This window comes from Erithacus rubecula (genome assembly GCF_903797595.1).
Source record: "Erithacus rubecula genome assembly, chromosome: 3".
In the NCBI taxonomy this organism is placed as follows: Eukaryota; Metazoa; Chordata; class Aves; order Passeriformes; family Muscicapidae; genus Erithacus; species Erithacus rubecula.
In genome coordinates, this window is record NC_136689.1 from 85721306 (window position 1) to 85744112 (window position 22807).

Below are 22807 nucleotides of genomic sequence, written 5' to 3' on the forward strand. Positions count from 1 at the left end.
CAAGAATAATTCTTAATAAATTAAACACCTGAAAGTCAGACACACTCCCCCCTCCCCTCTTTTTTCTTTCATATTATATATTTCCTAAAACCTAAACCACTTACATGGAATGCTGCTACGAAGAATGTCAAAGCCAGAAAGTACAAATTAGTATCAACAAAAATTCCTTTTACTTCATCTGCATCCTTTTCTGAAAACCCTACAAAAAAGAACAAGTCACTGTGCAAGAAGTACCAGACAGTTCATTGCTGTTATGCTCAAGTTCAGTATGAAAGGAATCTTACATCACCTGCACAAGTTTTGTTAATGAATCATAAATCCAAAACATAATGGAAGCTTTATTGGTAAAATCCTAATCTACCTATATTTTGGCAAGTTGTTTAGCTTGTCCAAAACTCATCAGTTAGAAGACTTTAACTTACGAAATTACAATATGTTTTGCAATGTGCCTTTAACATGTTGTGAAGCTGACCATCTGACAGACAAATGACAAGACACATTAAATCAAATTGGCCTCTGAACTTTAGTTTGATACACAGGAAGAGTGAGCTTCACATCAAAAGCTGATAAAGGAGAAAAGGACTACACTGTAAAGGACAACAAAAGTCAGTGAGAAACGTGATAATTGAAGTCCACAGTTCTCAGATGTGTGGATTTACACAATGCTGCATTTATGGCAATAGTGCTTGAGTTTAGGACCAACTTACTTTGCCATCACAGCAAGACTGTGGCCATTCTCAAGTGATTTTGGACTTTTGCTACTAATCTGACTGTTCCAGAAACTACTCCAATAGGAAAATTTCAAACTTTATGTTCTACTATCTACATACTTAGGGGAAACACGCAGCATCTTACACAGGCCTTTTTTCCAGGCAGAGGAGGTACACTTGGGATGAGAGATCCTGATATCTATGTCTATCATAAGACAACTGAGGCATAGAATATGAAAATTTCAATTCTGAGGAGGCTCACGAAACATTATGGAGAGGTGAGGGTGGACAAATGCCCCACACAAACTCTGAGGAAGCAATTACTTGACTCTTTCAAGACAGTTATGTTTAGCAGACATACTTCTAGCTTTAATATACATTAGCCTAAGCTAAGGAGAAGCAGTTGGATTTTACTTCTTATGGCCTGTATTTCACTGCAGATATATGGCTACAGTGAGCAGCTGTGTATACCTTATATGAAAGTTATCCACTGATGCAACTTTTCTGTTCCATGGATGATAGGGGAAACCCATGGTGAAAATACTCTTCTTGATTACGTGCTCTAATGCTTTTACAGACTACTATCCAAATAAAATTAATCTTAAATATGGTTAATTCACTTCTGCATTCTTGTTCCCTACCACATGTCAACATATATTTTCATATTAAGGTGAAGCAACACAAGATTTGTAGCATCAAATCTCTTCACCAGCTATCCAGAAAAAAGTGTCATCTATGTACATAAAAGAAACAAATTAAGGGTTAATTGTGGTTTCTTGGCCTCAAGTTATTAAAGGTAAGCATACCAAACTGCTGGAGAGAGTACACAGCATCCTGCATGTGGATCCAAAATCGGAGTTTCCCAAGAGATATTTTGTCATATGACACTGTAAGAGGTAGCTCTGTTGTTGAACGATTTATAACCTGCATTTTAAAAAGACATGTTTCATTTTTAATAGCAGAAAAATGGCAACAATTACTTCCATTAATTTTTAAAATAAAGTGATTGTATCACACTATAATTTGATCCCACAATTCTAAGAACTATTTTTTTTTTAAAGGGAATAAGATCTTAGACTTCTGTACCATGCTTAAGTCTTTCTGTTTTTCCCAGGAAATGTTAAATTAGCAGCTTGATCTGTTCAAGTTCCTATAGCAACCTCCCTCTTCCTGTATACAAATGCCTCTGAGATGGCAGAATAAAGTGGGAAAAGTGTGCTTAAGATACCTCTTTTGACAGTTTTTCTCTGAATGCATATGTGAAGATTACCTAAACTAGAATATTACACAAAAAAACCCAAAAAACTCAATCAACAAACAAATTGTATCCCAAAGGCCAGTCACAAATGTACTTCATTGAGGCTAATTTTGAGAGAAATTGAAAGGCTAGGGAAGCAAGACAATGCCCCTAGCTCAGACTAATGAAAACACCACACCTAAAGCTAAGTAACATAACTTTGGGATCTGGGGTGTCACAAAAACTTTCTTCCTGCAGCCCAAAAATTAAATCTCTGCTAATCCTACTGTATCATTTACATGTTACTTAAGGTGAAAAAAAAAAAAAAAAATTCTTAAATTGCCTCAGCTCTTTCTGCATGATAGCTGTCCATTTCCACCTCTCAAAAAGATTAAAAAAAACCCAACAAAAACTACCTTGTCTTCTCAGACATTAGAATACTCAGCAGCTATCTCAGAACAAGTTCAGGCAGTCTATTTTACATGTCCAAGGATAGTTCAGGAGGACAGATTGGCAGGCACTCCTTGCAAGAGTTCAAGACCTATCGCTCCAGGCTCCTAATTACTCCCAATAATAATTCCCATCTCAGACCTGCTACTCACACTGCATCTGTTTCTACAGTAATGAGTCAGCTGACACCTAACTGAGGTGAATGGACTTCTTCTAGTTCTTGCAACACAGAACATGGTTTTAGGCTCCCCACTTATCACTTAGATGGGAACTGAGGGCTATTCTCCCATCACTCTTTCCTCCAGTGAGTAAGAACAAATCTCAATTTCACCACTTTCCTAAGATCGTGTGAGCTTTTCAGAGGGGCAGAACGTGCAGGCACATGAGGGAGAGGAAGGGAAACTGAGAAAGTTTTATGAATACAGCAGAGAGAAAAGCTTGGGAAACAAGAACAGTGTCAGGGATTTCTGAACTGAATGGAACAAAAAATCAAGTGTGGTTACAGCTGAATGTAGAGAACATTGGCAAGATTCTACAGCTGTTTACCAGAAACTATATAAACATCTTCCAGACTGCTTCTCCTTTTCAAAGCATTCCTGTAATTCAATTAGTCTCATTTCAATTTCTCAGTGTCAAAGACAGCATTAACATTTATGGGAGAAAGGGAAAAGAAATTTTATCTGCAGAGGATGGACAAGAAATAAAAATTTTGCAGCATGTGGCAAATGCACTCTCTACAGACAAAGAATTACTATGGAGAAATTAGGGGTAGTGTAGGGAAGAAAATTTGATTATTATAGAAGATAGAAATTGGAATTCTCCAACAACAAAAGCTAAAATAAAGGCAAGATTAGAAGTATTAATTCTTTCTCAATAAACAACTTAAAGCCCACAAGTGGTGCCTCACAATCTCCATGTGAGTGTGATGGTTGCTAAGCCTTTGACAGCTAGCAGTGACCAAATCCCTGATTACAACCTACTCTTGCATCAGAGCATCACACATTACTTCTTGCACTCTACTTCATCAATACTACAAAACAGTGTGCAAATACTGCAAGTTCAGTGGTATGAATTTTTAAATTGTCTCTTTAATAAATTCTGTGCAATCCCCAAAATACCAGCATTTAAGCACATCTAAGAAGATGAGGAACACAATCTCTAGACTGCAGTACTAACCACAGAAGACCTACATCTTGATCAAAATGAGAGTCAGTTGACTATCTATACAGCCCAGGAAAAATGTATCTTCAGCTCCATGATTTTAGGTCAGGCATAGAAACAGACATTGTCTGTGCCCTTACTTACAGTCAAATATTAATCTGGCTTCACAAAAGCTGTGCCACTTTCTCTCCTTATTCTTTCCTGCTCTTCACTTACCCCTCATTCTCTCAGAGAATGTTTACTACAAGAACACTCTTTCTGCAGGGCTTGAGACCAGTTTGGCCAGTCACTACTAAGACATCACATAAGCCAGCACTGAAGGGGAAGTTTGCAGGTTTCAGTGGTATAGTCTTTGCAGCACTTCCCAGCATCTTTAATGACTTTCTAAGGCAGTGGGTTACAGCAGCATTAATTGTGGCATGCATGACAACTGCAGCAATGTCATTAGTAACATGAGAATGCTGAATTTATTTATAAACAGGGTACATGACTTGACCAGTTAAAAGGCCACATGAATGTACTGAACTGGATGAGCTGTGACAAAACAAAGGACAACAATAAAGACATTACAAATGTATATCTACAGAAATACTGGACAAAACAATCTGCTGTTAAGACTTGCAACTAACGCCCAGGAGTTTATTTTGCTGCACAAATTTGGGGTGGAAGGGACACAAATTTGTAAAGATTCTCCTGAACACTAAGTAACAAAATTCTTTGCCTGAGCTAATATAATGAATTGGAGAGACAATTTAGAAGGTTTATGGGAAGTTTACATCTACAAAGGCTAGAAGATGCATAATCCAGATGAGCTCATGTAAGAATTATGAGACATTTACCAAGACTTGTTCTCAGTAACTCCAATTACCAAATTCCAGTCAGTGCAAGTGCAAAGAACTGCAAAGCTTAACTAAGAGCTGCTAAGATCAACATGATTTAGATACATGGGACTGCCATGCGTAACCTGCAGCAAAGGAACTGCATGATTTCCTACAAGACAAGAGTTGGGCAAAAACTCAATACAGAAAATTATATATATAATTTTGTTTTGTTTGACTGCTGGAGTGACTGAATACTAAAGTAGCTTGTCCATAGAGACTGTGGCCTCTCCATCCTTGGATATAACCAAAATTCAACTAGAAAAAGTCTTGGAAAACTCACTCCATGTGATCCTACTCTGAGAAGGAGAATTGGACTAGCAATCTCCAGAAATCTCACGCAACTTCATCCTTCTGTAATTTCGTTACCGAAATTTCAAAGCCCTGATTTTCTGATTTATTTGCTTTATTTGAGTGCACAAAATCACTGAACATATTGTAACACTAAACTTCTGGGTGGTCAAGTTAGTCTAACATTAGAGAGCAGCACCAAGAAATTTAACCACAAGTGAATTTTGAGGAGAAAAAGAAAATAGTTCCTGACTTATCTCCACTATCAGCTGTGGATATTGTCAATATGCCTAGAAGATATGAGAAGCTACTCTGAGATGATAGCACAACTTCTTCACACCAGGAAGTCAAACTACTGAAGAGACTGCTCCTGCCACTGCTGGTGCTACAGTGATGTCCTCCATATCCACCCAAAAGGCAGAAGCAGTGGAATCCAAACAACTTTGGTGGAACAGAAGACAGTGATTGACAGATACTTCTGCCAAAGAGAAGACTCAAAATCCAGATCCAGCTTCTGCAGTTACCACAGTAGGTCACATTAAGTTAAATGGTCATTGAGTCTGTTTGTGCATTTATACCTTACCATTACAGCAAACAACCTATGAAAAAATCTTAAAACAACATTGAGGATTACTGTTAAAACTGTTAAATGTAATTAAAAGTATTCTATTACTCACCATCAAATCTTTCACTCTGTTGCTTAGTTGATCAATAAATAATATTGGAAGGTAATGCACTGTCTTCCCCAACTGAACCCTAGGATGTTTAAACATGGATTTTATCACTATAGTGATCCAGAAAGAAAACTACTATTATTCAAATTAGCACTCATTCATCACTTTCAGATCTACCCATGTAGAAATTTCCCAGCATCTTCTCAGGCATATTTTCTTTTAACACACAGTAGGAAATTAGCCACTAGGCTAGAAACACTCTTTCATTGAAAGATACCAGTATTGAAAAATTTTATTTTCACTCTTCTGCAGAAAGACAGAATAAGCAAATAAAAATACGAATGCAATTGGTTGTGATGATGCTGAAGCTTCTGCATGACCAAGGGAAATTTAAAAGTCTGTGGAAGAGAAACATGCTGAAGTTTACCACCATATATTTGTATCCTTTGTTTCAAATATCCCCCTCCTACTGTGACCATGACATCCTTCCACCATCTCCCCCACTTGTTGATGCCTGCAGGACATCAATCATGCTCTGGCCAACATGGGACCAAGAATGTGATGGCTGATGCACAAATGGGAAGGTCATATCCCACTGGAGGGACTGTACAAGGAGCAAAAATCTCCTCTGCCAACTACAGAAGCTCCCATTTAGATTGCTATACCACCTCACCAACCTGCATGAATCCAGTAAAAACTTCCTAGCCTTCAAGCCTTCTACCAAATTGGTTACTGTAAAGTAATCCAGCAAATTATGACCTACATGCAGTTGCTTTGTCAGCATCTTAGAAAAGTATTTAGCCCAATCCCCTAATAGAGACAAATTCTTAAAAGTCTTCACTAGAAAGGCAGTTATCTACACTGTGATGCTCTCAGTAAAAATCTATGGAAGTAGCAGCATGGAGATTTTTAAAGCCTGAAATTTGAATTTTAGCTGTTGACAAAAGAAAGAAGTCTCTATGCATGCTAAGAAAGACTGCATATTAAACACACAACGTCCAACAGTAACACAGAAAAGTACTAAACTGAGGCTCAGAAACAGTGCTTGGTTATTTAACTGAAGCAATTTAGATTTCTATGTAATAACTATGATTAAAGCTATTAGTGAAGTTAGTGAAATTGCAGCAGGTTATTTAATATAATTTTTGTTTCTATTTTCCTGTATAATGCAGTAACAAAAAAGCACTGATGCAAATGAACAAGAAAGAACTTCCTCATCCATCAACCCCAGTCCAACAACCCCTGGCTGGAAAGCTATTCCAGAACCCTGGGGTGTGCTGGTTAACCAACTACTTCTGAATTTAAGAAGGTACTTGTAGAGAAAGGCATCAACATACAGCAGCACAAGGCTACACAGCTCTACTTATACCCTTGACATGGGAATCAATTGAAGTAAGAGGTAAGAAGCTACTGCCTGTACCTAGAGACCTAAAAACCCATCCCTGTTTGTTAAGGTTTTCTTGAGGAAAATGACACAATGTAGGAACACACACTGTCAAAGTAAAATAAAGCAAATTGTAAAGGGAGGGAAAAAAAGATATCCTAGGACATCAGCAGTGCCTCTTCAGCACTCCAGTTTGTACAGTCTAACTTGCAGGTGAAGGATAATTGGAAAGGTCAAGGGATAGCAATTGCTCTGAAGGCCAGAAGGGCAGGTGGAAAACAAATAGGTTTGAGATCTACTGTAGCATTTTGCCTGTGTCTTTGTAGTCCTTCTTTGCCTTACTAAGTTAACTGCACACAGAAAAAGCATTCTAAACTCTGAGCTGCCCAGTAACCAGGCTTCTCCAGTAAGGCTTTCTAGTACATATATCTTAGCAGCAATTTGTAACTAACAAAATAAAAGCAGTAAGAGCACCTGTTCTTGTCTCTAGCTGCCCATTTAAATATAAAATACTAAAGAGGGTCAGGGAAGATTTTTGATGAAATGTGCCATAAGTTTTTAACAACATATCTGACAAAATTAAGTCATCGACTTACATTTTCATGTAACGGTGAACATCAGCAGGGAGGGATGACCCATCAAACACAAAATCCTCCACCATGACATTTAGGGTTAGTCTTGACCTCCAGTGAGAGACAGGTTCATCCAGGGCATTGGTCTGTTTTTCTGCTTCAATTTGCTTTTAAAAAAGAAGAAAAATACATACTGCTAACCAACTCAAAATTTTGAAGAGGTCAATAATCTAGCTCACAGAATACAGGGAGTCATTAACTATATCAAAAAACAGAAGCCCACTAAGAAACAATTTACCTCAATTTTGATCAGATCAAGTATTTTACTCAAATACAGCAATGGATTTTAAAGGCTCACTACAATCTGACACTGGAAAACATCAGTGTCTATTCACAGCCTTGTTCATCAAGAAGGAATATTCATCTAACTAACCTTCATACCTTAGGAATGTGGATACTAGTAAGAAAAATATCACTTTGAAATTAGCGTTTTACAGTAATCAGATGTTACTTCAAAACAGGCAAAAGGATGTGGATGATCAACCAAACATTATCTGTTTGTCTTCATATCTTATTCTGCTATTTTACAACAGCAAAGTTTATTATTTCACATTAATTCAATTCACTATAGAAAGCAGCACCATGCTGTTACAAAGCAATGAATCCTTGAAGTGAAGCAATTATTGCCAACTAGGGAAGTGTTTTAATAACTAGCCAGTGTTTTAAAGAGCTCTGCCTCTGCTCTGCTGAGTGGTCTGCATCATAATCAAGAAGAGGATTTTGACTTTTTTTTCTGTTGTATCATCATTACTTTAAAGGTGCAAGCACAGCAGATACTAACACTAGAACTGTCTATTAAAAAAATTACTTATTTTGCAGATGTTTTTCTATAGGTGGAACACACACCTACCTGTGTGGCTGATTCACCAGTGAGCAAATTAATCTCTTCTGGTTTGGGGACCATGTATGTGGTCAGAGGGCTTACCACATGCACCTGCTTACTATCATGCCAAGGCAAAATGCCAGCATGATGAAGAAATACAAATGCATATAATGTGCCATTATTTCGGGTTTTCTTTGGTACAGAGACATTCACTGTCCTAAAATACAAAATAAATACGTTATGAGATGACATAGTACATGCTGAAATATTTAGCTATTACTAAACATTTGCCTGGAACACAATTATTTCTGGCTCATATGTTCCATGGCTGGATGGGATAGTTTTTTATACTCCAGTACATATCACAATATATGCATTTCCAAAGTTTCAGTACTATATTAAGATAGTTTAACCTTTGTCCACTTCCTACTTCATTGCCTAGATAACATAAGACTGCATCATCAATTCTTTTGTTGCTTTCCTCTACTGATAGGTCACAGGGACAGAATTATGACAGCACTTGTAAAAAAAACAGCCTTTATGTGCTAAAGATGCATCACAGATCATATACACAATGAAGAAAAGAAAATCATAACATTTTGCCATGTACTTTGCATTAATAAATTATCTTCTCAGCTATGACATGCCAAACACAGAACTCTAAACTGCAGCCCCAAACCATGAAGTCACTCCCATTGTACTAGCCAAGAAATCATCCTACTCGTGCCCTTGCATAATGCCTCCTCTATTCCTGCAGTCTTGCTCAGCTTATTCTGCTCTGAATAATTTCAATGGCTTAGCAGACCCTGTCAGTTAAACAATTCTTATAAGGTCTGTCAGAGATGAAGTTCAATATGACCTAAACTGCAACCAACAAGTTCTTTAGTCATAGAAAATGAAGAGAGTAAAATAACCTTGGAGACTATGATGAGAGAGTCAAGAATTGGGCAATTACTTTAAACAAACAAAACGAAAGTGAGACAGCAAATATGCAGAACAAAACAAGTAGTTCCAGCCATTTTAATTGCTCAGAGGCATATGTAGAGTGCAGTGTTCTACTAAAAAATTCTCTAAGGGCACAGTCTTGGCACCAATATCCCTTCTGAAGATTCCCAAACCCCAGACTATCAGAAAGGAAGTGATTCCTTTCTCATGTGATTTTTAGCAGAGAAATAGTTATGGAAGAGTGTGTTGCTAGGACACAGGACAGGAGACCACAGTTTGATGCCCAAGTCCTGTTTCTGGTCTGAAGCAACAGCAATAAAGAACAAAACAAAACAAAACATGTAGCCAGTGCCCTACCTATTGATTATAGGCAAATCTCAAGCACTTCCAGGCACATTTTTCTTTAAATTTTCTCAATGGAAAGTAATTTTTACTATTATAAGCAAGGCACACTTCTGCAAAATGTTTGCCTATATGGCTGAGAACAACGTGCTGATCCAAGCTAACCAATACTGAAATCTGTCTTGGCTCCATGCACACTTCCATCCACTTCAAGTTAGGATGCACACTTCAGAATCCACAAAGAACTCTGATACCTTGGATACTACTGGTCCAGATCCTTACCTTTCAAATTTGGACTCAATATCAAAATCCTCCACATTCAAAACGAGATCTATGTTACTCTCAGCACCAATGCTTGACCGTGTGGTAGTGTACACACTCAACTGAAATAAAAACACAGCACAGAGAAATTAGGAGCATGGAAATAAATTCATGCATAACTAAATTTAGAATACAGGTCTGTCTTTCAGCTTCACTAATTCTCCCAGTTGCAGGAAGGTTGTACACACAGGGAAAAAAAATAGTGTACTCAAAAAAAAGTCCTTCAGCTCCTTTTGGGGGCAGAAACAAATACATTAAACACATTTTAATGGGATGACCTGTTCTGGAAGTTGAAGGAAGTGGAGCCATTTCACAGAACCCGAGACCCTGTCAGTAAAGGAAAGGGTCTCTGTCAGGGCTAGAAAGGTCCTCTGGAGATCACCTTGTCCAACCCCACTGCCAAGGCAGGGTAACTTAGAGTAGGTAACACAGGAACACATTTAGATGGGTTTGGAATGCCTCCAAACAGGGAGACTCCACCATCTGGGCAGCCTCTTCCAGTGCTCTGCAACCCTCAATATAATGAAGTTCTTGCTCACATTGAAGTGAGAGTTCTTGTGTTTTAGTTTATGGCCATTACTCCTCATCCTGTCGCCAGGCACCACTTAGAAGAGTCTGGCACCATCCCCTTGGCGCCCGTCCTTCCAGATATTTATACGAATCAATGAGACACTTTCTCAGTCTTCTCTAGACTGAACAGGCCCAGCGTTTGCTCCACAACGCTGCTCCTAGCAGTGCGTGTGTGACAGCAGATATACGAAATCAGTAAAAATCGGGAACCCAACCGCGCGCCAGCCAAGGGAGCTCTCCACAAGGCCTAGCACTACCGAGAGGGCGTGGGAGCGGCTGGCTCGGAAGGGAGCAGGGACAGGGCCAGGAGCGGGGGCAGAGGGCACCGACAGGGGGCAGGGACAGGGGTGGCGCCGAGGGCCGTGCCCGCCCCGCTCACCTGAAGCTTGGGCCTCCGAGACAAGTAGGGCCAGACGCAGCCGCCGGCCGCGCCGTCCGCCGCCGCCGGGCAGGGCCGCGTGTAGACGATGCCGTACATGACCCAGCAGGTGTGCGCCACGTAGACGGCGAACACGCCCACCACCAGGCTGGTGAAGGAGCTGCGGCTCAGCATGCTGACAGTGCCGATGGCGATGCCAGCGGCCGCCCCCGCCCCCCGCCGCAGCCCCGCTCGGGATCCGCCGCCGCCGCTCGCGCATCCCCCACGCACCGCCCACCCCGCCCCACCGGACGGCGCGTCACTTCCGGCGCGCGCGGGGGAGGCCCCGCCCCTCCGCCCCGGCCCCGCCCTCTCCTCCCCCCGGCGCCGGGAGCCGCGCGCGCCCCGCGGGCACCGAACGGCCCCGCCCACGGCGCGCGCTGCGGAGCGGCGGGGCGGCCGCTAGGGGGCGCGGTGCGCGCGGCCCGGGACGCTGAGGGGCCGCAGCCGGCCCAGGGCAGGGCGCTGATGGGGGGGAACAGCCCGGAGCAGCTGAGGGAGCTGGGGGTGTTTAGCCCGGAGAAAAAGGGTCTGGGGGGCACCTTTACAACTCCCGAAAGGAGGCTGTAGCCAGGTGAGGGTCGGCCGCTTCTCCCAGGTAACGAGATGAGAGGACCGAGCCTTAAACTGCACGTGGGAGTTTAGGTTGTACTTCAGGAGGAATTTCCTCACAGAAGGGGTGATTAGATATTGGAACGGGCTGCCCAGCGAGATGGAGTTGGATGATGGATCCCTGCGAGGTGTTTAAGGAAAGGCTGGACCTGGCTCTTTGTGCCATGGTCTGGCTGATGGCGTAGGTTGGACTCGATGATCTCAAATGACAACTCTGAATAGAACGCATTACAACAAATACAAGTATTCATTATATTAGTTTCATAATTGTTGGTCACAGTTGATTTATTTGGTCTCAGAGTTGGTGTGCTTTATCTTAAAGTTGCATTAAGTGTTCCCTTACTTGTAGTGTATGTTCCCTGTTGTGCTGTTTATCACCCGTGGGGACAGAGCCAAAGTTATAATTTGGTTGTACTTTGCAACTCTGTATGATATGATGGAATGGCTGACCATGGAACTAACCTGGTGTTTGGACTCAGCACTGCTGTCAGCTCTGGACTTTGGGAGCCATCTGTGGAAAACTATTAATAATTATGCCTTTTACCTTTTCTCCTTGCAGAGCCAATCCGTGGAGGAGACACCTTTTGAAAATTTTGAATTGGTTGTTCAAACTAGCCTGTTCCTATTGCTATGTCTCCTGCATGTGTTCCAGGTCTGGTCTAAGGTCAAACAGCTTTAAGAATCCTACCCAGAGACCTGCCCTGGGACTGGATACTTCCTGAGTGGTGGGATGTGGGGATGTATTGGATTTGCATGGCCAAGATTTGGGAGCAGGAGGTGGGGGGGTACAGGGATGGCTTCTGTGAGAAGCTGCCAGAAGCTTCCTCCATGTCCAGCAGAGCCAATCCCTGGTAGTCCCAAAGCTGGATATGCTGCTGGTCAAGGCAGGGCCAAATAGAAATGGAATGCCTCTATGATAGCATATTTAAGAAAAAGGAAAAAAAAAAAAAAAGTTTTGGGGCAGTTGTAATTCCAGCCAGAGTAGAGCAGGGTGAGAACCCATGAGAGGAGCCACTCTGCAGGCACCAAGATCAGTGAAGAAGGAAGGGAAGGAGGTGCTCCAGGCACCAGAGCTGAGATTCCTCTGCAGCCCATGGTGCAGCCCATGGTGAGCCAGCTGTGCCCCTGCAGCCCATGGAGATCCACAGGGATGCAGAGATCCACCTGCAGCCTGTGGAGAAGTCTGACACTGTAGTAGATGGACACCTGAGAGGAAGCTGGGACTCCAGGGAAGCCCAGGGAGTCTTCTTATACTGCTCTGACTTTGTTAGTGATAAAATTAATTAACATCTGTAATTCTAGCCTGTTTTGTCCATGACAAGTGTTCCATGAGTGAGCTCTCCCAATTCTTATCTCAGTTCATGAATCCTTTGTTACTGTCCAGTTGTGGAGGGATGTGAGATAAAGGCTTTGGTGGGAGCCTGGAATCCATCCAGGCCAACCCACTACAGTGGGGGAACATGGGCTGGTGCCCAGGACAGCGGGCACCTCCAAAATATTGGAACTTCACCCTTGAACAAGTGCAGACAGTGGAAAAACTAGTAAGATCTGGAAGAAGGATGCTGGTGCCCTGTCTATTCCAGAGAGACACAAATGATTGCAACATGCTGGGGTCTACTGGGGCCTGCTGGGTCCTCTTCAACCTTACTCATTACCCTCAAGGGAGAAGGTCTCTCGGTCTGATGACAAGAAAAGGCACTGCAGCCACTCTGAGCCCTGTGACAGGCACAGCACCAACCTGTGCTGATATCGGCTGCCCCTGGACACGAGGAGACATGGATGCAAAAGTCATCTTGTTTAGTAAAGGAGAACAAACTGAGGTCACCACAAGAACATGAGGAAGAGGCAGAACAAGGTGGGATCTTCCAGCATTGGGATACATATTTAGCAAAGGCCACATGCTTAATCAAGGCCAGAGAACCTGCCAATTTGGCTAGCCCTACCCAATCAAAACTTTTATGTTCTTTCGTGTGGAAGGTGATAAAGTTCCTGCAATGCATGCAAAAAATGTGCTGGGGAAAGCAATCTGGGTTACTACTGCCTTGGGCAAAGGCAAACCCATTTGTGGGATGAATTCCATGGTCTGCCAGAGGAGGTGCATGATAAGCTGGAAGGGAGCATGTCCAGGGCTGCTGACCAGAATATCCAAAGGGATATTCTTTACCATAAAACATCATGCCCAGTATATAAACTGGGGGGAATTGCTGGGCGGGGCAGATCACTACTCAGTGAGGGGCTGGGCAGTGGTCAGAGGGTGGCAAGTCATTATGTTGTGCATAACTTGTTTCTCTTGGGTTTTAGTTCTCTCTTTTTTCACCTTTTTCATTATTATTTTATCTTATTTCAAATATTAAATTGTTCTTATCTCAATCCTCAGGTTTTTCCTTTTTTTTTTTTTCCCAGTTCTTCCCACCAAGGGTGGGGGGAGAGTGAGTAATCAGATGTGTGATACTTAGTTGCCAGCTGAGGTTAACCACAACTCCATCACTTGAAATTAGAGAATAACATTGGGTAAAACACTAGTAAGCCTCGCCTTGAAATCTTCATATCATCCTGAATGTCTGTCATTTCTCTGGTGAGCTTCCCCAGTGTTTCACTTTTATTCTTTATACTGTTCATATTAATGCTTTGGCTTACACCCACTGGACCTCAAAGGATGGCTTTTTTCCACCCTCTATTATCATTTTTTCCAGGTATATAGGTGTCTGGAGTGTTGGATCCCTTCTTGTCTGTTTCCTGGATGAAAATAGGTAGCCAGAGCTAATTCTGATGTTTTTGGGTTTTTTCCCACCCCTCCCTCCCTTTAAACTCCTGTATTTCATCCTCCCAGGTGTCAGGTAAACAGACACTGTTTTTCTACACACATTGACACAGAGAACACACATGAACATATATGCCTAAATATCAGTTTTACAATTACAGTTTTATCCTTTCCCATATTGTAAACTCTGTTGTTTAAAAAAAAAAAAAAACCAAAAAAAAAGTGAAAAAAAAATCCAGAGGAAACCAAGTATTTTTTGTTTCGTTTTTTAATTTGGCTTCACGCTGAAAATTAAATTTACAAGCCATTCATGAGGAAAATGTCCAGTTGGGCATAATGAGCCATGATTGTGTAACTGCACTCAACACTTGTAGTGTATCATTTAGGTCCCTTTCAGTAAATCACCATACAGCTACTATAGCACAGTTTAAGCACCTACATCATATGCTCACTTCATCACACCCTGAAGTCCATTTTAACCTATCAGACAGGTAACAAGAGAAGAATGCTCAAATTGAGGTATTTCCTTTAAAAATTTACTGATCACTGGCATTCAGAGGTAATGTTAAATCATATAGTTTTAAACATTGAAAAAATTACAAAAACCAAGTTCATTTTTAAAAAATATTATCCTTAGTCTTCCATGCATGTTAATAAAAAATATAAAAATCAAATTTATAACACTGAAGCTATACCTTTCATTCTGCAAAAGTATTTCCACAATTGGAGCCACAAGGTATGGTCATCTTTAGTACAATACTTGTTTTTGCTCTTCATTTTATGAAGTATAGTCAGTTCAGTGCAAAGGTAATAATCTATGTACACATATCATTAGAGCCACATGAGGGAAATTTACAGCTGAAAATATGCATTTAGATCATTATTATCCAGTAGCACTATATATTGTTACAGATTTACACTGCACATCCAAGGGCTCTTACAATAAAAACCTTTTTTTTTCTTTAAACACACCAGGTCTGTTTGAACTGCCTTGAAGTCAGCAACAGAAGTTGTACCACTGATGGAACAACCACGTGATACCTTACAAGTGAGTCCCTACAAAACAGCTTTCTGCTCTGTCAACACAGGTTTCCAGCTAAAAGCATCCTTTTCATGGCAGTGCCTAACTTGTATTCAGTAGCAGTATAAGGAAGTTCAATATGTTGATAATTTCAGTGTTAACTTTTTCGGTTTTGCATTTAAAGTTTCAAGTGTATTCAAAACCATTGTGATATTTTTTTTCCCCAAAATATAAAAAATTATATCCTCAATGCAAGTTCAACAACAGAGATCAAAACTAATATTTTTTCTGAGTTATTTCTCAGCTTGTTGATTACTCAATTTTATTTTTCAAAAAAAGATGAACTAGTACCTGTGATCAAATTAGAAATGTCTCACACCTGGAGAGATGCTGGGAATTAGAAAAGTTTAGAAAGTGGTCCTATTTAACAGATGCCAAATACTTTCAGCACAACGCTGCAACATTTAAGTAGTATAGTACATAACAGAAGGTTAGCTGATGCTGACTCTTGGTCCTCTTCCAGGAAACAAATTCTATCACTTCTAAAGAAATTTACTTCTGACTTCTATTTCTAACATTGCTGATTTACATGGACTCTTAATACCCTTACAGCAATCTGAAAAAGCAATATAAACAAATCACCAAACACAAACAACTACAGAGACAAGCAGCTGCAATGGGTTTGCTTTATGTCTAAGTATATACAGTTGCTAAGGAGACATGTTTGACTTAAAGGAATTCTAAGTCTCATATTTAAAAATACAATTTCATTTTTAGATGTTTACTTTAAAACTGCTTTTGTTGTCTGGAAAATACAGCACTGGCTAACCTAAATGTCCTTTTTGAAATATAAGAAATATTTTGCTCGAAGTTCATTATAAAAGAAAACATAGGACAAAAAAATATATACTTAGGCCATAAAAGATCTTTCAAAGTTTATTTCTTTAGCATTTAAAATAAAAAATTGTCTTCATGCTGGATAGTGAATAAAAGATGTATTTGGGTTTTCCCCATATACATTCATAGACTTAGCAACAACCTATTGTCAGATGAATTTCATTTCCAGTACCATGGTAGGATGAAAAGTGTCTGAGCATCAGCTTTCTTCAGTACCCATGAGAAGACTTTGTTTGCAATCACATTTATAGATCCTGCATTTTGAACATGGAAGTGAACAGGCTCACACTGAAAGAGATATATATATAGCAAGTCAGGAGTCAATCCAATTTAAGGTTTTGCTGTAAACTTCTAATACTCCTAATTTAATATGTTGTTGCTCACAGGAACAAGGACAATCTCATAAGCTCTTTGAGACCTGCTGTCACCTAGATACACCTTCAATGGTTGAAGTGTATGAAAAGAAAAAGCAGTTCTGTACCTGATGGCAGGCATGAGCTAAAATAGTACATGGGCTTTTAGTTTTGGGTAGTATTACTAGAACAGGACTCAAATATTCACCTGCTGCTCTCAGCTCAGGGAGAAAAGTACATGAATGTCATTTCAGCTTAAGAGGCAGCAGTGTCTCCCTCTGGCTGCAACAAGCCTACAAAGAACAGACAGCACAAGCAAGAACTAGGGATCCAGTAAACTGAATTCACCAGCCCAAGAGGCAGAAAAGATCCTTCTTTACTGTGGGAAGAGGCCAACTGCAGAGTAAAAGCTTTGCTGCCATGCTGGGCATGGATGGGATTTTCTACTTGCTGGTTTGGGATCAGAAGTTCAGACTGATTTTTCTTCAGCTGACTTTGGCTCAGAACTGGCACTCTTAAATAACACCCCATTGATAGTATAAAAATAGAGAATTACAGAAGCCATGACTTTTTTTTCTTGCTTCTGACATTTTTGGTCAAAGTGTGAAAAAACTGAAATGTAACACTCTACCAACAGATTATCATACAGCACCTTTTTTGAGATCCCCAAGCTGTCTCAAGTGAGCTCTGATGTTCATATGGCTCTGTGCAACTTAGCTCAGAATAAAGCATGATAAATGTATTCATAAAAAAATACCCCAAAGAGCTAAGTTATGTAACAGGAATAACTTACTGAGGTGCAATCATTGCTAAGGTGTTCCCGACACTGATCATTTGAAAACTGTGAATACATCTATACCCCAAAGCTGGCATGCAAAGGAGTACTCTGCTCTGCTACCCTGCTAAGGAAAGCCACTGCCACCACACAACTAGTAAACTGATTTTGCATAACAAACTTGCAAGACAATCTAGGCAGTGTCAACCACTGTGTAGAAATGTCTCAGCATATCTCACAGAAACATAAACCCTCTGTTTTATAAGCCTCTTATATCCTTTGCTCTCTTGGTATCACCCCCTTCAGTTTAACACATGATAAAGCCCATCACACTATCTGGGGAAAAAGAAGCTGCTTTTTACAAAAGAAATCACTCTTCCACTTGAAGAAGTCAAAGTCTTTATTATATTTAAAGAAAACCTGGAATGTTTCCTAGAGAAAGAAACTGTTTTGACTTGGGCACTAGGAGATGCAGGAAATACTCACAGACCCAAGTCCAAACACATCTAAAGAATGCCCTGTTTGCTGCTGTGTTCCCTCTGTAGTTTTACCTCAGTATTACCATTTATACACGGTTTGACCACAAGGTGTTGACCAGCATTTTATACCCAGTTCACCACCATAGCTATTCCACAGAATGATCACCTTTGTGCCTCTGAGGTGTGCCAGAGGGTTTTTACCTGTAAGAAGATCTTAGGGTTCCTGTCATGGTTTGAATACTTTTCTCCATAGTTCAAAGAAAAAAGGGAGGGTGAGAAGATGAAATCTCACTGTCTACACTGCCAGTGACCAAGACATTACTGGCATGTTGCAGTACCTTCAAGATGCTGCAGTACTTTCAAAAAATCGCCTTCTGAGCAAAGACCACCCAGCTTAAATTTTACCTAGTCAGGACAGCAAAATTACCTGAATGAACATGTCAGCCTTTCTGCTCATATGTGAAATGGATCTTGCAGTTTTGCTGGACTGATCAATTAATAATTTAATTAATTAGTAATTAACTATCAACAGCACTGATGATAACTCCTACTTTCCGTTTTGTATTCTTCCTTTTTTTAGGTTATGATCTATTCAGAATAATTTGTTAATTTAAATTTTCCTAATCAGCTGAAGTTCAGATACCTAAAAAGTAGCAAACTCTTTGAAGTGTCTGGTTCACAAGGAACTTCTGTGCCTCGATATGGCTTTAGGAGCCAGATTTGAATTTTGCTAATGTAGAAGTCTTGGCCAGCATATTTGTCATTTCCTATTTCTAGAGCACTTATGAAACCTCTGCTAGAGAAAAGAAACAGGCTTCACATTAAATAAAATGCAACATATCATAAAGTCTTATGACCCACACTCTGACCTAAAGAAAAATTGAACTTAGTTGGTCAGAACGTTTAATGAGAATTTTTCTCTTTCTCCAGCCTAGTTTAGTCCTGTAACATATGCAAAGCTGTGCTTACAGGTTTTCTTTTTCTGAGATCACACAATCTGCAGCATATGCTACTAGAGTTCTGCAATTAGTATTTTTTTAAGCCAGGGCAGGTTTTTTTGCTTGTTTTCATTTATTCTTTTTTATTTGTCCTTTAATGAGAATGATATCTTGGAAGGAGCAGAGAGCAGGTGACTCAAACAGTTAATACCAGAAGCTATAGTTACCACATGGTAATATAAAAGTAGGAAGAATAATTTAATGCCTAAAGACAAACTTATCAGGGAACTCATAAATAAATAAAACCACACCTGCTTTAAGAATTTATCCCATATTAAAGTGCAGTAATGACTTTTCCAGGAAAATGTTTACTGCATTTTATGAATACAGAAATACTCCAACCACCCCAATGCTTTAATTAGCTAACAAAGGTATTCAGTTTGCATGAAGATATTAATAAAGAGCTCTGTGTGACACTTAGCTGTTTACTTCTGGCAGCTGTGTCACTAAAGAGGTTGCATCACTTCCCTACTGCACACGTGTCCTTTTCAACCCCTGTGACCTAAGGATTTATACCTTGAAAATGGGATTAGCAAACACACACACGTCTGCTTGCTATTTATCACACCTAGATCATTCTAGCTACAATAAACGCATCAAAATATATAGTGTAATTAATTAATATAAAACTAAGTGTACAGCCTAGTTTCTCTATAAGACCTATAAATTTCCTGTGAAGCCTTTTAAATTTATCTGCTGCAGCAAAAGACTCCCCCAGAAATCTGTAATAACACTTGCCATATTGTTTCAGATTGTTTTAAACATGCTTTGCACCTACTAAATATTTGTTTGGTTTTAGTAGGGTTTCATTATGGTTGAAAAAATATAAACGAAACAATAAAAAACCAAATCAACTCCCCAAAACTTCAGATATTTTGGATTTTGTGGTTTTCTGGGTAACTTTAAATACTTGTTAGGCATATGAGAAGAGATACCCAGCAGAAGAGAAGCAGCCTTGGCTGGGTATCTCATACAATATGTAAAAATTCAGGTTGATGCAAGAATTCTACTGGCAAGGGATGGCAGTGTTATGTAAGAGTACAAAAATGCTCATCAGAAATGTCAAATGCCTTCACACCCCTGCATTTTTTGTGTAAGGATAATTCAAGTTAAATAGTTGCAAAGAACCAAAGTAATTTCTGCATAAGTCTCCGTGTAAATGTAGGGGGTATTGATACTACCTGTTAAAATATAACAATCTGCCTATAAATCGGTAATATTTTAACTGAAAGCATTCACGTTATTGTTTGGTGAAGAGGGAAGTTTTCACTTCTACTGTGACTTTGCATCAAGTCACTGAAACTTGACTGTCACAACCCAGCTGCTCCACAGTCAGATGCCTCTAGAAAAGCTTTTCATTGGGAACACTGGAACACTTCTGCAGCTGGGGTTTGACGGATGAGTTTTAATGAGTACTGCTGCAGTGATGTGATGTGTTCCAGGCCTTGGCCCTCAGGAGCCCGAGTTCAGCACCCTGTAATGTGGATTCTCTCTCACTACAAGGCAGTCTAGTATTATATACTACAACTACAAATGCTAAAATTAATGGAATTATATTAATTAATTTCAGCTTTTGTGACATGATGTGTGATCTAACAATGTTTCCAGGCAGGCTGATCCTTCATCTTATCATTCTTTCTATTATGTCTTTATCTCATTCAGTAATTTTTCAAAAGAGGAAGAATCACATTTCCTTCCAGAATCTGTTGTTTTGTCTTATGCAGTTTTTTTTTTTGGTTTTTTTTTGTTTAATGATTTAATCCATCCATTTTTAAATGAGTTTTGATTCACCAAGAGTACTTGCTTGTGACTTGTTTTGGTCACCGGCCTCTCCAGCAGCAGCTCTGGACTGAGCTCACTCATGCACAGACTTTCAGCACCTCTTCACCACACAGTGTGACTAGTGCCTGTTTAAGGGACCAGCCCCTAAAGCCCTACTAGAGGCTGCAGCACCCTTCAATGTACTCTGTACAGCTTAGATGCACACAAGTACAGCTATTATACTCATCACAGTTACAAAACACCTCACAAATATAAATAGAAAAAAGAAATCAATGACCCTATGGGCTTTTATAAGACAGACCCCTGCAAGTTACTCACAACACACATGCAAATTAGACACAATCATTCTCAGGCAGCTTCAATCAGCTTTCTTTGCTCTTTCACAGATGTGGTCAATATATTTCTTCCTTTGGAGCTTCTCTCACTTCAGAGTTGTCCATGGGATTCTAAGCTTACCTGTTTCTTCTTCTCAGGCATGGGTTGGGGAACTCTCTGTCCTTCCCTGCATTCTGAAATTCTCGAACTCCCAAGTTCACATCCAAAGCAAGAGATAACTATCTTATATAGCCAGCTTGAGCCACATGCCCTTGTCTTGTAGGGATCCAGACTACACTTGCCTTCCCTTACATACTGTATAATTACAGAAAACAGACCTCAGAGATATCTCCCAGTAACCCTGGGGCATGATCAACAAAATCAAGTGTCTCTATTGGAGTTGTCTGTCTTGTCTGTTTTCAGAAACTCCAGTGAAGGAAAGCAGGCTGTTCACCACACCTGAGATAACCCTTCTCCTTTGCTTAACAAGGTGTATTGTATGAGACTTTTCCTAATTCTTAACTTGCCTTTTCAATTAATAGCCAGCATCTACCATCCTTGTGGAGAAGTGTCCTTTTTCTCTCTATAGCAACTTTTTCCATATTTAAAGACTGTTCACATCTTCCTTCAGTCTCCTCTTCTTTAGATTAAAGGATACTATTGATCTCATTTTGAGTACTTTCTGTCCTCTAGACTTTATTCCGTTACACCCCATCTCTCTCAGGTGCCCCAATAGGAACAGGTACCCCAGGTAAGACTTTATCACATCTTACTAACACAGAAATACCACCCTACTTCTCACAGACCACATGCTGATGCATCCCTCCATCATGAGAATCTTTTCTGCAGCAAAGAGTTAACAGTGCTCAGTTTGACATATTCTGTGTTATCCCTGTCTTAAGATATAGCACAGTAATACTCACTCCCCCCTCTTTGTATCTGACTATTCTTATTTAAGTGTAGTTTCTCATGTGCCTTATTTTTTTAATCAATTTCTCCTATTTTTCATGATCAGTTTTAATTCAGATCTTGCCAGCCAGTCTGCTGCTGCCCTGTGCGCTTGGCTTTTGTTACCTAGATAAACCAAAAATTTAATTATTACCTCCACATACCCCCAATAAAGGATCTTTTCTTACAGTTTTTCCTCCTACCCTCTTTATTAAAGCCAGTTCCAGTTTGGAGACCTGCCACATATAGTTTGGGATTTCTAAGGACACATTCCAATACCCTAATGAGCTTTAAAACACCTCCTGCTATTTAAAAATAGTTATAAAAGCATTTGGTACAAACAGATGTCTTTTGCTAAAATTCTTCTCTTTCAAATCTAGTTTTAAATTCCTTTGTGGAAGACTCAAATCTCAATAGTTTTCCATGCACAAAACCCTACAAAACTAGTCAAAAATTACTCAAAAGATTTTTTTGTTTGGAAGCAGAGTTGCCATCTCTTACAGTTATTCTGTAAGAGTCCTCTTTCCTACTCTTTGAGGCTTTTGTCACATTTCCTAATCAATGAATCTCTGTGGCTTTATAATCATCTAGATTTTTCTCTGAGACCTCCAGTAGCAATTAAGGCATCTGGCTTTACAAAAGGAACCATAAGTCTTACTAATACAAGTGTGGTGGGTTTTTTTAACAGTTCTAAACTATTCTGTATGTTCTATGAAGTACGTATAATGTTGCTATAGATATTTAACTAGCACTTCTCCATGATGGTCTGCAACTTGTTGCTGGGTTGGCCTCTGAAGTGACTGCAACCTTTTCCAACTTGTGCTGATACTCCAAAGTTTTCATGATGTATTCCATGCTATGTTACCTGTACAGGCTTGCTACAAAAGAAACCTGTGATTCCTGATAAATCTAAATCAAATATAGTTCTGTAAACATCTCCCATAAAATGTTGTGTGGACATGATCTGAATTGGTTATAAGAGAAAAGCACAAACAGTTCAGTTATGTATTTTCAAACAGTATGTGGCATG

General features: G+C 39.9%; 1 protein-coding gene and 1 long non-coding RNA gene across 3 annotated transcripts in view; one reads left to right on the forward strand and one right to left on the reverse strand.

Moving 5' to 3' along the window:
• The window catches only part of CLPTM1L (CLPTM1 like), a 24454-nt gene extending 13375 nt beyond the window's left edge, over positions 1-11079 (reverse strand). Inside the window, exons 1-7 of the mRNA XM_079302496.1 lie at positions 10798-11079; positions 9810-9910; positions 8268-8457; positions 7382-7524; positions 5405-5483; positions 1517-1634; positions 105-199 (exon numbers count right to left, since the gene is read on the reverse strand). Coding sequence (XP_079158622.1) covers positions 105-199; positions 1517-1634; positions 5405-5483; positions 7382-7524; positions 8268-8457; positions 9810-9910; positions 10798-10971 — 900 coding nt within the window. The 5' untranslated portion in view covers positions 10972-11079. The remainder of the gene's footprint in view (positions 1-104; positions 200-1516; positions 1635-5404; positions 5484-7381; positions 7525-8267; positions 8458-9809; positions 9911-10797) is intronic.
• Positions 11080-11381: 302 nt separating this feature from the next.
• LOC306800418 lies at positions 11382-16579 on the forward strand. 2 transcript variants are annotated; one of them, XR_013773824.1, is made up of 3 exons: positions 11407-11434; positions 13852-14023; positions 15185-16579. It is a non-coding gene; the product is annotated as an uncharacterized lncRNA (long non-coding RNA). The 2 variants fall into 2 exon arrangements; XR_013773823.1 differs by lacking the exon at positions 13852-14023 and having other exon boundaries at positions 11382-11434.
• Positions 16580-22807: the final 6228 nt, after the last annotated feature.